General features: G+C 39.1%; 1 protein-coding gene across 1 annotated transcript in view; it reads right to left on the bottom strand.

Annotated features, from left to right (window-relative positions):
• The window catches only part of slc15a4 (solute carrier family 15 member 4), a 54,585-nt gene that overhangs the window by 28,399 nt on the left and 13,146 nt on the right, over positions 1 to 13,040 (bottom strand). The window contains exon 7 of the mRNA XM_080737960.1: positions 7,591 to 7,752. Coding sequence (XP_080594086.1) covers positions 7,591 to 7,752 — 162 coding nt within the window. The remainder of the gene's footprint in view (positions 1 to 7,590; positions 7,753 to 13,040) is intronic.

Raw genomic sequence — 13,040 nt, 5'->3', positions numbered from 1 at the left:
ACGCGCAAGCACACACACGACCCTGAAATGAACTGCTACAAACACACGGCCACGCACACACACACACCGCTCACTTCAAAGTAAACTTGGTTAGATTTTTCTTTTATGTTATTACCGTATTTTCCGGACTATAAGGCGCACTTAACACTTATGTTGCAATGATTTTTTCTCTTCAATGTCTCGCGTTGCCATGGTTACCATAGACTTCCATGTAATTGTGCAATTGTGTAAAAAGTGCACGCCCATGCCTAGATGATGCACCACGTGTGTAGATGCTGTTCACAGCTTTCAAACAAAAAAATCCGCTTGGAAATCCGTTCAGGCATTCATGATTTATCTGCCATTATGTTTTCTTCAGATGTAAACAAACATGGCTGCCATGTTTGAAAGAATGAGTTGGTATGGGGGTTAAACATGCAATTTCGCGATCGCGATCATGCCTAATACATTTCTGGAGGTCAAAAAAAAAATTTTTGAAAAAAAAAAAAATGAAAAAAAAAAAAACTTTTTTTTTTCAAAAACGGCCCAAACTCGGGAAACTCGGGGTTGGCACAGCGGTAGTACCAATACAAACTCGGGAAACTCGGGGTTGGCACTATATGTGTTAAAAGCCTTTAATTTTCTCAAAAAACTACAGTGCGCCTTATAGTCCAGTGCGCCTTATATATGGAACATTCATTGATATTGACATTCCCTTTAGCACAGCTCCATCTGTTGGATGCATAACGCAACGGTAGCGTCTATTATGTGCGCCTTATAGTCAGGTGCGCCTTATATATGAAAACAGTTTGAAAATAGACCATTCATTGACAGTGCGCCTTATAGTCAGGTGTGCCTTATAGTCCAGAAAATACTGTAATTAAGATGTTTATGTTCACTTTGTTACACTAGAGAGTAAACACTGTAAAGAAGGGATAGATTAGGGAGCATCAGAACTTGAGTTTGATTTCCAGCATCATCAAGTCAGGCCCCTATGATGAGTTCACAGAGGACTTATTTAGGCATTTTAATCATCTAATTTAATAATAAATTCCAGTATAGCATACAAGTCTGGCAACTGCTGAGCAGTTGTAATTCATTACGGTAATCGGTGCCGTCTGACAAGGCTTCCAGCATACTTGTTTGTAGTCAGACGAATAGCAAAAAGTGTTTTGAAGAAACGCAAAATAGCGGAAATCTTGCCAGGCAGAAATGGTCGTGGCCAATCTAGGAAGTTGCGTCGTGATCCAAGGAATCCAGGAAAATTCGATATTCGGTTCAAGGGAATGGCCCTGTTACAGCGCCACCATTAGGTCGAATTGAAAAATGGGTTCTGCTCTGGCCTCCAGAGAGTGTGCCTACAAAGTTTCATGACGATCGGTCCAACGGTGCCAGAGATCAGCTGCTCACAGACAGACACACGCCAACATGCAACAGCTGGCTAGTGGCTACTGCCGTTAGCTGACCGTTGCACATAAAAGATTGGTTCATTAGAGCCTAAAAGCCCTCATAATCTGCTCCAATGTTCATGTTTTCATACACAAAAAATGTAATTATCTTCAAATTACTAGCAATTTGAGTGGAATATATATTCATAAATTACTGTAAATAAACAAATTGAGGTAGGTACTTTAGAAATCATTTAAGCATGTTCAATGTGCAATTAGATGCAATTCACCACAGTAAGTGCTTTTCATTCACATTGTTTTCTTTCTTCCTTGTAAGATGAGCATAAATTGCATTAATAAAAACGTTCAAAGCTTTAATGACGGCGGTCGATTCTTCATCCATCAAAGTCAATCTGACAGGTTAATAAGTTTACTAGGTATACAAAATGCCACAGGCAAATTGTATGAAAATAGGTGCATGAACTCAAATTTACAGTGAATTTAATTCAAGTCTTTGACTCTCCCACATTCTCACCCACGCAGCAGGGTTCCCCCAGGCTTTGTTTGTCTTGTAAATGGTTGATTAGCTGTGTTTACACCAAAAATAAACAACAAAAAGTTAAACTATGGACGCATGTTGGAGAGATTATATTTCGCACTGAAAACTATTTTAATATAACCCATTTAGACCTGGAACACCAATGCGTAAGACTATTATATTTTCAATCTGGGAACCCCTGTTTGGTGTAGTTCTTGCTGTACACAGTAAATAGCAACATACATTTTTGTAATTTATTTAAATAAACTGTATGTTTTCCAGAAATCTTAGCTCAGGATTTAGAAGGAGTTTTTTAGAATCGGTTTGTTTATCTACCATTAGACCTGACAGGATTCTGGTCTATTGCTGACTATGCAATGTACACTTGCTGTTGAATATAATTTACCTTATTCAATGAGATCATGTTGGCAAATCATGAACCGTTTTGTAGGCTATTGCTGTGTACAGTCTGCATTACCTCAGTTACTGCCAATTAAATATGCCCTCGAGTGGCATTATTGCCAGAAAATCTCCATAGACTTCCATGTAATTTATAGTGCACAGATCATGCACGCCCATGCACAGATCATGCACCATGTTTGTGCAGGCTGTTCACAGCTTTCAAACAAAAAAAAAAGATTGGAAATCCGTTCAGGCATTCTTGAGATAATAGCCATTATGTTTTACATGTTATGTAAACAAAGTTGGCTGCCCTGTATAAAGATGGGGTTGTATGGGGGTGGAACATGCAAAATCGCGATTGAAATCATGTTTACTAGATTTAATGGGGTCCAAATATATATATATTTTTTTTTAAATTTAAAAAATCGGAAAAAAAAATATTTTTTTTTGTTTTTTTTCTAAGTCAAAGTCGATTTAAGTTGTCTGGCAGGGAAGTCCATAGTAAGAATGTTGATCTAAAAGTCGTTTGGCACTGTATGTCACTGTTACTTGTGTGACTCTGTCGGCACAACGCATTTCCCTAAAAGGATAATAAAGGGGCTTACTGATGTACTGACTGAGCCGTTTTCATCTCATTATGGATATACTCAACGTGGTTTCACAATAATTTAATCATGTTTTAGACTGCCTTGACACAATCTAATAGTACATTCATTTACCATTTGCAAAGGAAGTGATTCGCAGTGCCATTAAACATATTTTTCAGTGCATTAAAAAAAGGGAAAATCAAAAATCTTATTTTTACTGGGTGGTTTTGAAAAGATTTATGTGAAGACAGCCTACGACTTGTGTCAGAAATGGTTTATCAGGGCTCCCTGGCGGCTGCCCTGGTAGAGCACATACCTTATCAACGCTCATACGATAGGGATGGGATGATATGAAAATGACATGTCACGATTATAGTGACCAAGGAAATTGCGATTTACGATATTATCGCGATAATCAAAACACCCCCAACATCCATTATCCTGGTGGCGGATGCGTTGCGACGCGTTGTGAGCTTGTAGAGATTGTAAGAGATTGTAGAGAGTGAGAAAAATGTACAGGTCCGTTTTACCAATTACAGAGGGTTTAAATCAGGGGTGCCCACACTTTTTTGACTTGAGAGCTACTTTTAAAATGACCAGCTCAACATGATCTACCCACCCCAAAAGATTTACCCGAACGGGCTTTGGAATAGTGGCACTGGCATAACATATAATACAAGCTCACTTTTTCTTGAAATGGGAAATAGTAAGGGAAAAAGTCTTAATCCCATTCTGTATGGAAGTGGTACATTTTCTGGTTCTTTGTAATGCTACTGACTCTTGAACAAAGCATTGCATTGCATTGCATTGCATTGGAGGGGATGCCTAGAAGCCATGAAGGACAGGCCCTTCTTGATGTCAATCAATCAAGTCACCTCTTTATATTTTAATTATATATTTTTAAGGGCATGTCATGTGATCTACCTGCACACCCTTGGTGATCTACTGGTAGATCACGATCTACCTTTTGGGCACCCCTGGTTTAAATGGTACCGGATATGCAGCTTGGCAAATAAAAGGTGGATTGATCCCAGTGCATGACGGAGGACGATTTCATGATGAATTAAATCTCCACGATATGATTATCGTGAGTGTTTTTTATCACGATAAACAATAATAGCGATTATTGTCCCATCCCTAGCTCAGATCTGGCCTCAACTCGCCCGGGTTCTACCCTGACCCGGTGCCCTCTCTCTCCTGTCTTTTCCTGTCACTCTCCCCCCAAAATAACTTTAAGTTTATCTAGGAAATTAGTTATAAATATGTTGATAAAATACACTTTATTTATTTCAGTATTCCAGCAAGCTTTCATAACTACATAACACACACAGGAATATTCAAAAAGGAATAATGTTATGCTGCTCGCATATTTTTGTTAATGCAAATATGACGCTTAAAAATTCAACAGGCACACTATATAGGCTTCCACATTTGTGATATAATACCCTATAAACAAAGTTAGTTTATATTCCTAATTACCAATAAGCAGAAGCAAGCAATCATGCAAGACTGCATAAGTCAGCACCGAATGCAGGCGAATTTAGTCCTAATAATAAATACTCTCTCACTCTCTCTCTCTCTGACCAATCGGTAACAGTCGCTAGTGCAGTGTAGGGATGGGACTATATGAAAACTTCATATCACGATTCACGATATTATCACGATATTAGCGCATTGCTTGTTAAATTCTTAAAATGCTACAAAAACTGTGAAATCACTTTTCCAGGGGTTGACACTATGTCTCGGAGGCACTTTCCCAGCACTACTAAATTACAGTAGTTGGACAGATTTAAGAGTCTTGCTATTACAGTATAGTTGTACAGACTGAAGAAGGTGCTTAACAGTGGTGTAAAGTAAGTAACTAGGTACGGTACATTTAATCAAGTACTGTACTACAATTTTCAGTACTTTTACTTCTACTCCACTACATCTTTGAGGAAAATATTGCACTTTTACTTCAATGCAATTATTTGAAAACTTCAGTTGTGACAGACAGAGTTTGCTCTACCTGCCTGGCATCCCTTCTGCAAGCGCAGCAAAGTGTGTTTGTTGGAACAGCCAGCCAAGCCGGAGGCACTGCGGAGGATTTAAACCCCCAGTCTCCGCCATAGTGGCAAAGTCACCTTACAGTATGCTTGCACCACACGAGCGACCGCGATAATTTATATTTTAGATTATAATTTTTTATAGATGCAGTTACGTAGCAGTACGTGAAGCCAAGTAGTTCAAAGACACATGATTTTAAACGGATTTACAACATATTGACCATAGGTTAACACATTTACAACACATTGAAAATACGTTAATACTGTATTAACTCAGACATCACACAGCAAACTGACCAGTTTGAATGGGTGAGTGTCATAACTAAGTCCCTATTGGCTGCAGAGTGATAGAGTTAAACCATTCCTGTAAGCCTAGAGGTTGTTTACAACCATTCAACACACTAAAGATCCTCTTATTTCTTTGTCCTGATCTTTCTTTTTTGTGTTTTGTGTCCTGGTTTTAACAGTATAAATTGTAGCTCTCTTTTGCACTTCAGTCTAGCTTGATTGCCCGTTGGGAACCAGCCTACTCGAGAATGATGTCTACTTCACTTTATATAACCCCCTCCCACATGTCCTTTTGATTGCACCAGACGAAGACCTTAATCCATTTAGGCCTAGAATTATTGACTGCTTTAACCAGTGAAAAATAGCAGATATACAAGCTCACAGCGCGGCATTTTTGAAAAAGTCGTGAAAATGTGTGCAAATCTTTGAATATATGTATTTTCAAAGCGAATGTTTGTAACTCAAATTTGCTTCTGGGTGGTCCCTGGAACTAAATATTTTGAAATGGGGGTCCGTGGCCAAATAAATATCATTTTGGGGGTCCTTCACATGAAAAGGTTTGAGAACCACTGACATACTAGTCTCTCAAGAACAGACTAACTGAGCTCCATTTAAGTGAAAAGGACCTTTTCTTTGACGATGGCTAGCCAGATTGCTGACATAGAAACATAGATTTCAAAAGAGGTTTCAAAAGACACTTTTTCCAAAAATAGCAGATCTACAAGCTCGCAGCGCGGCACTCGGTGCCGCGCTGTGAGCTTGTATATCTGCTATTTTTCAATAGTTAAAGCATAAAATAATGATACACAATAATGTGTACCCGTTCTGAATGTTAATCGTGCACTTAGAAGATGGTGTGCGGATATTTTAGTAGTTAATTACTGCGTATAACCAGCCATTCTGGTGTGGGAAAAACATAGGAGCCAACTGCTGTATTTTTGATTTTCATACAAGAAATGTTGTTGTCTGTTTGTGATTCTGCCTAAAGCGCTACTTTTAAAGTGGTGCAGCCAGTGGGTTCATAGCATGCCATGTGCTTTCCCAACAGGTAAATTCCAAGTGATCTCCCCAGGAGACTGTACACAAGCCAGTGCATCTGGAAAAAGGCAGCAAGTGTAAAATAAATCACGTAAAAAAAGCAAACTTTTAGTGGAAAATGTTGTGTTACCGCCGTAAGCTTAGGAGTCACGTGCCAAAAAGAAGAGATCTATAACCCCACACCACCTTGTGATGCAATATGTTGTTAGCTTGTAGATCAGTTATTTTTGTAAAGTGACACTATGGAGAGAAACTCTCACTGTTACAGAGGGGCTGCTGTTTGCACTGTCACTAAATGATTGACTGACTGAAGAAATGATGACTATTTTAGGCTGCTTCTTTACATTTGCGAGGGCAGATTAACAAGCCATGTCCAGACCCCCAACAGGGGTTTGATTTTAGAACTTGTCACTTTTATCATGAGTTTGCAGAATTGTCATCAGTCAACTTCAGGTAATATTCCTTGCAGATTTTCCCCAAACTTCTAAAGCACCCTTAATAACCACTGTACCAGTGGTTAGAGTGTCCTTTTTGATTTTGAGATGAGGGGGAGGCGAGCCATTGCCTTATTTAAAGAGCCCTCCGCAACTAACATAGTGAAGTAGGAGTCAGACTACCCGGCTCACAGCCTAACGGTGAATACTAAAGTGGTGTTGTGATTGTGAAGGTTTACAAACCAAACTCCACATTCCTTTTCCATTGAGGGGAAAATGTGAAAGCTGAATTAATAATAAATAGCCTAAATAAAATCGTGTTGTAGTTTATTGCCAAATCCTGCTGTTTGGTGTGCCTCTGTGGATTCTACACGTCTCAATTTCCGCAGCGACAAAAACAAGAGCAGCCCAGCGTAGATGGGGTATTGTTTTAGCAAAAAGAATATTGATTAGATGGACCACATAAACAATGAGCTGAGGAACAGTGTTACTGTCAGGCTGAGGGAGAACCATTCATCACTTAAGCTCGAAAGGTTACTTCATCATTATAACCCACACTTCACCTTAGTATTTATAAAATGTCTCATTATTTAACAATAAACTTGAATGGTGTAAGAAATCAACAGTCAACGGTCAAGTCAATACCTAGGCCAATTAGCACTCACTTTAGGTCTATATGATATCAGTCACCTATCCACAATCACATCAGAAAGATAAAAGATAAATTATGTAAAAGTGTATTGTTTTGTATTGCTTATTACATTCCTCTTTGCAGTGGGAATGGTGCAGTGAAAATGATAGTGGACTTCATGACAATGCAGCCGACTGCAGTGTGAAATCACAACTTGACTTATATTTCCACTAATTACAAGTGAGTCAGTTCCACCATACCTGCAATACTGGCGAAGATTTCACTGATTCCGATCAGCACATACTGGGGCACCTGCCACCATATGGGTAAATCTGCTGCATAGTAGATGACCTTGCCAATCTGCTGGTCGATGGTGCCGTTTTGAGATTTGACTATATCAAGTCGTTTAGTCTCCAATATTCCTGAAAGAGAAGAGGCAGGAAACAGTATCTGTGTTAAAGTTTGAAAGTGGTATGCAAGAGCCAACATGAAGGGTAGACCATGTGAAATGTACTAGAACCTGACTAAACGTTTGTAGTTAGACTACTGAGAGAAATGGGAGCAGGTTGAAAACGGGTAGCAATGCATGTTTGCCCAAAGGCAATGTGCACAAAAGCAGTATACCCGAACATCTGCATGCGTGCAGCCGTGTGCAACTCGTTCTGCCCACATCAAAATGACTTTTTGCGCAATTGGGCCAGTGACTTCAATTTATTTTGACACCCCTGGATTAGTGTTTATGTTGGGATCCAATTTGGAATTCTGGCAATTTCATAACACTGGAAAAAAAAAAGATGTGTTTAATAGAGGATACGTGATTTAGAGTAACATTATGTGGACATGTGGCAATCATATACAACCATTTCCTCCTCTTTGATTAGTCCCCTCCCCCCCCCCCCCGAATCTAGGTAGATCTTTTTTTCTGAAGAGTCGAACATGGATAAAAAACAACGGTCAATAAAACAAACCTTCCATAGGGAATATATATATCGGTTTATATAATACAGTCACAGTGAGAAGGCACTTGTGAAACGTATTAAGCACCCTAAAGTCCATGAAACCAACAAACAGCCAAACATCGCAGCGGTTAAAGGATTCACTGACACTCGATTAGGGATTTGGCTGGTTTCAAGGCTACACTACTACTTCATTAAGATCACATCTGCGTGCTCACAGATTATGGCAGTTAGTAATGGAACAGTGCGGACAGCTCGACAATGAGCGCCAAAGCAGTCGTCGTCAAACCACTGCCGCTTCCTAAAAGCTCATTCGATAGCCATTATCATGTAACCAGCAGCTATTTCCAGATAACACCCAGAGACAGCCTCCTATCATAACCACACTTAATGCTGTATTTTAGGAGGAGCTGCAGCCTTGTAATCCAGCTATCCTATAATACCAGACGTCCATCCCAGGCAGGGCAAGCAGCCTCCGGGATGCCCAGAGCAAGTCTAGGGCTCAGCATAAACATGCATCCCATATCACACATCAGACATTCCAAGTGCAATCCCTGAGAACTTTGCAACAGCTTTAACCCGTTTAGGCCTAGAATTATTGAATGCTTTAACCAGTGAAAAATAGCAGATATACAAGCTCACAGCGCTGCGAGCTTGTAGATCTGCTATTTTTGAAAAAGTCGTGAAAATGTGTGCAAATCTTTGACCATAATGTATTTCCAAAGCGAACGTTTGTAACTCAAATCTTACTTCTGGGTGGTCCCTGGAACTAAATATTTTGAGATGCGGGTGCGTGGCCAAAATAATAAATATCATTTTGGAGGTCCTTCACATGAAAAGGTTTGAGAACCACTGACATAGTAGTCTCTCAAGAACAGACTAACTGAGCTCCATTTAAGTGAAAAGGACCTTTTCTTTGACGATGGCTAGCCAGATTGCTGACATAGAAACATAGGTTTTTCAAAAAGTCTTAGAAGGATTCAAAAGACACTTAGAACATAGAATCGGGGCAAAATTCTAATTTTCACGATTTGTCAAAAATAGCAGATCTACAAGCTCGCAGCGCGGCACTCGTTGCCGCGCTGTGAGCTTGTATATCTGCTATTTTTCAAAATAATGATACACAATAATGTGTACCGTTCTAAATGGGCTAATAAAAGCATCCTACTTTTAGACATCAAAAAGTCAGCGGGCCATAACTAAAACAGATTATGTAAAAGTTACAAAGGAAGTAAAAAAAAAAAGAAGATTTACTTCAAAAGCAAATGTCCATGCTGCTTCGGAATGTCACCCAGCATGTAGTTGAAGCTAGTGTTTCTAGTGGTAGCCTATTAAATAAATACGAGCTTAGACCCCGGATCATGGCATGGCCAACTGTGTAGACCCACAGAATGTCACATTTACAATGTTGTGAGTGTTGATTCTAGCTGTGTCCATGGCAAACAATGTCACTTCAAGCTGGTGTAGAGCTGTCCGTCTCTCTGTGGTTTCTGAGCACCATGGCTTATGCTTGTGGACAGACATCGATAAACCCACAGGAAACACGGAAGACCAGCTAAGCAAAATAACATAACTTCATGACTGAAGACACGATACAGGGCACAGCAGTGGTGGGCATTTTGTGGTTCCGCACATAGAAAGCCTGTTCATTTTTCCCAATAGAGATTTCCGAAAATATTTATATTAATTATTTTAAGTCATCCAGGCTTCTGGACCAAAAAACATTTCATTCTGGGTTAAAAAAGTAAAGGTATTAGTAAGTTAAAGAATTAGCCTGTAGTACTATATTCACCTACTGTACGTTGTCCCTATGATGGTGCCACACATCATCATAGGCCTTTCTTATCATGGCCACAACTTAACGGCTTGCTGAAATACTGTAAATGATATTGGGCCATGCTGGTTGGTGATCGGATCAGTGCATCCACCACATAATTGCCCTGGTTTGATTCTAGATGGAGAACTGTACTGTGTGTTTTCTCCCTCCGCTTCTCATTTTCAAGATTCTGAATATCTGAAATAAACATTTTACAACCTTTCCCTCTCAGCAGACATTTCAGAAGCATTTCCTAGAACCGAAGAATCCTCTCATTAGATTTGGTTAACAGGCATTTTACAGTAGTTAAAAGTAGAAGAGGAAGAAGAAGAAGAAGAAGAAAAAAAGAAACATACAGTTTGCTGAGAGTATTTCAGTCTTTGTCACATTTAAAATTAGACTACACAAGAACGCACTTTCAATTCCACTTCACAATTTCGGCATGGTATATGAGGAACAAACCATGGGGTATACAAAAAAACTACGATAAATTAGTACAACTACACTCACCCTCTCTTTTGCACGCACGCACGCACACGCACACGCACACACACACACACACATACACACACACACACACACACACAACGTGGAAAAAAACTTCCTCCAGGAAAGTGCTTATGGTCAGCTTTTTTTTGTTTTTTTCTTGTTATGACAAAGCAACAGTCAGTAAGTGGTCTCCAGCAGCTTTGCTGCAGCCTCCCTGGAGGTGTACCTGAGAGTAGTGCAGTGGTGGTGGCTGAGCTGCTGTGTCTCAGAGGCTCTCATTAGTGTCTGATCACAGTCTCACACTTAAAACCCATTCAGAACGGGTACACACATATATTGTGTATCATTATTTTATGCTTTAACTATTGAAAAATAGCAGATATACAAGCTCACAGCGCGGCACCGAGTGCCGCGCTGCGAGCTTGTAGATCTGCTATTTTAGAAAAATCGTGAAAATTTGAATTTTGACCCGGTTCTATAAGTGTCTTTTGAATCCTTCTTAAGGTTTTTTGAAAAACCTGTGTTTCTATGTCAGCAATCTGGCCAGCCATCGTCAAAGAAAACTTAACTTTCACTTAACTGGAGCTCAGTTAGTCTGTTCTTGAGAGACTACTATGTCAGTGGTTCTCACACCTTTTCATGTGAAGGACCCCCAACATGATATTTATTTGGCCACGGACCCGCATCTCAAAATATTTAGTTCCAGGGACCCCCCAGAAGCAACATTTGAGTTACAAACGTTCACTTTGAAAATACATACATTCAAAGATTTGCACACATTTTCACGACTTTTTCAAAAATAGCAGATCTACAAGCTTAGCTTGTATATCTGCTATTTTTCAATAGTTAAAGCATTCAATAATTCTAGGCCTAAATGGGTTAAAGTACTTCCACCCTTGTTTAGAGGGCCGTACTGCCAATACCTCAGAGCAGTGGCTCCCAAACTTTTTTAGCTCGACACCCAAAAGAGAAATTTGAAGTCTCTGGACCCAAATTGTTCTAAAATACGTTGTGAATTAAGCACTTAAAACCTATTTAAAGACCATTTCTGAACGTTTTTTGAAAATCAAAAATGGTTCCTGACTCACTGTTTGAGAAATACTGCCTCAGAGAACGAAGTACTTCCCAGTATGTTGTGATCTACAAGCTCACAACATGACACGTGTTGCAAGCTTGTGACTGAGTATAAATGAAGCAGAAAATCATTACATGCGAATACACAGTAGTTTTTTTTTTTTACTCTGAATGGACCCGCTAGGCCTCAGGTTTTGTCTCAGTTTGACTAGAGCTGACCAATAGGCCTATATCAGCTAATATTATTTCACTTTTTGACAATAGGTACAATTATGCACCCTTTTTTATCACATTCAACCTGGCCACCCTATTTTGGGCATGTCATTATAGGTGAACATTTTCAAAAATGTCAGAAACAGCAGATCTACCAGATTACAACACATTGCATTGTGACTCGTTGTGAGCTTGTAGATCATCTGCTTTTGAGGCAATATTGTTCAATAGGGCTTAGGTGGTTTAATGAAATTATTATTAATGTGTTACATGTTTATTCTATCAATAGGTGATTTGAGTTTATTTTTTTGTTAGCTTATAATTTAATGCAGTCAATTAGAAACTTTAATCAAATCTACATTTTTATTTATTTATTCAATTTCTTTTTCGTTCCTTTTTCTTTTGCAAGACAGCGGTCAAATCATCAGTATGGTGGTATAGGACACTCCAAAATCAGGATTGATTGATTGAATTTATTTGGTGATAAAAATAATCACTTGTAATCCAGCTATCCTATAATACCAGCCGTCTAATCACCTAAAATGACAACACCACACACAATATCACAGAGGATAAAAACACAATAAAGCCCTGAGGCTTATTTCAATTTGACAGGCATTGGACCAAAAGATCTGGCATCAGACAAAGTTTTACACTCTCAGAGGAGTTCAATTAATTCAACATTTCAATTAATTGGACATTTGTGAGCGTGCTGCTTGACGATGCATTCAGGGCTCTTTGCTAAATCATAATCAATTATGTATTGTTATTCAAATCTAACCATCTGCGTTGTGTTAGCCTTTCATGATTTGCGTGGAATTAATTAGCTGCCAAAGATACACCTTGTTAACCAGACGACGTCCTAATAATGCTGGTCTTTTTAGTTGTTCACGTTTTTAACTTTGAACTGCTTCACAGCCAAAGTAGTTCTCGTTATCGTTAGTGTAAACAAAACATTCACAACACACTAAATATTAATTGCCACTCCTCACAAACAACCATTAAATATGATTTAGTACATGTTTAAATATCAATTAGCAATCTGCCCGAGCACTGCAGTCGATATTAAAAAGGTCAATGAGGACAGAATGTATTTGTATTCTTCTACAGTGATAGGAGAAGTAATTCTGCGAGGGGAAACAGGGAGGCGATGGTTGTGTGC

Source organism: Nannobrachium achirus (assembly GCF_963921795.1).
Source record: "Nannobrachium achirus genome assembly, chromosome: 12".
Taxonomy (NCBI): domain Eukaryota; kingdom Metazoa; phylum Chordata; class Actinopteri; order Myctophiformes; family Myctophidae; genus Nannobrachium; species Nannobrachium achirus.
This window is presented reverse-complemented; position numbering and strand designations above follow the sequence as displayed.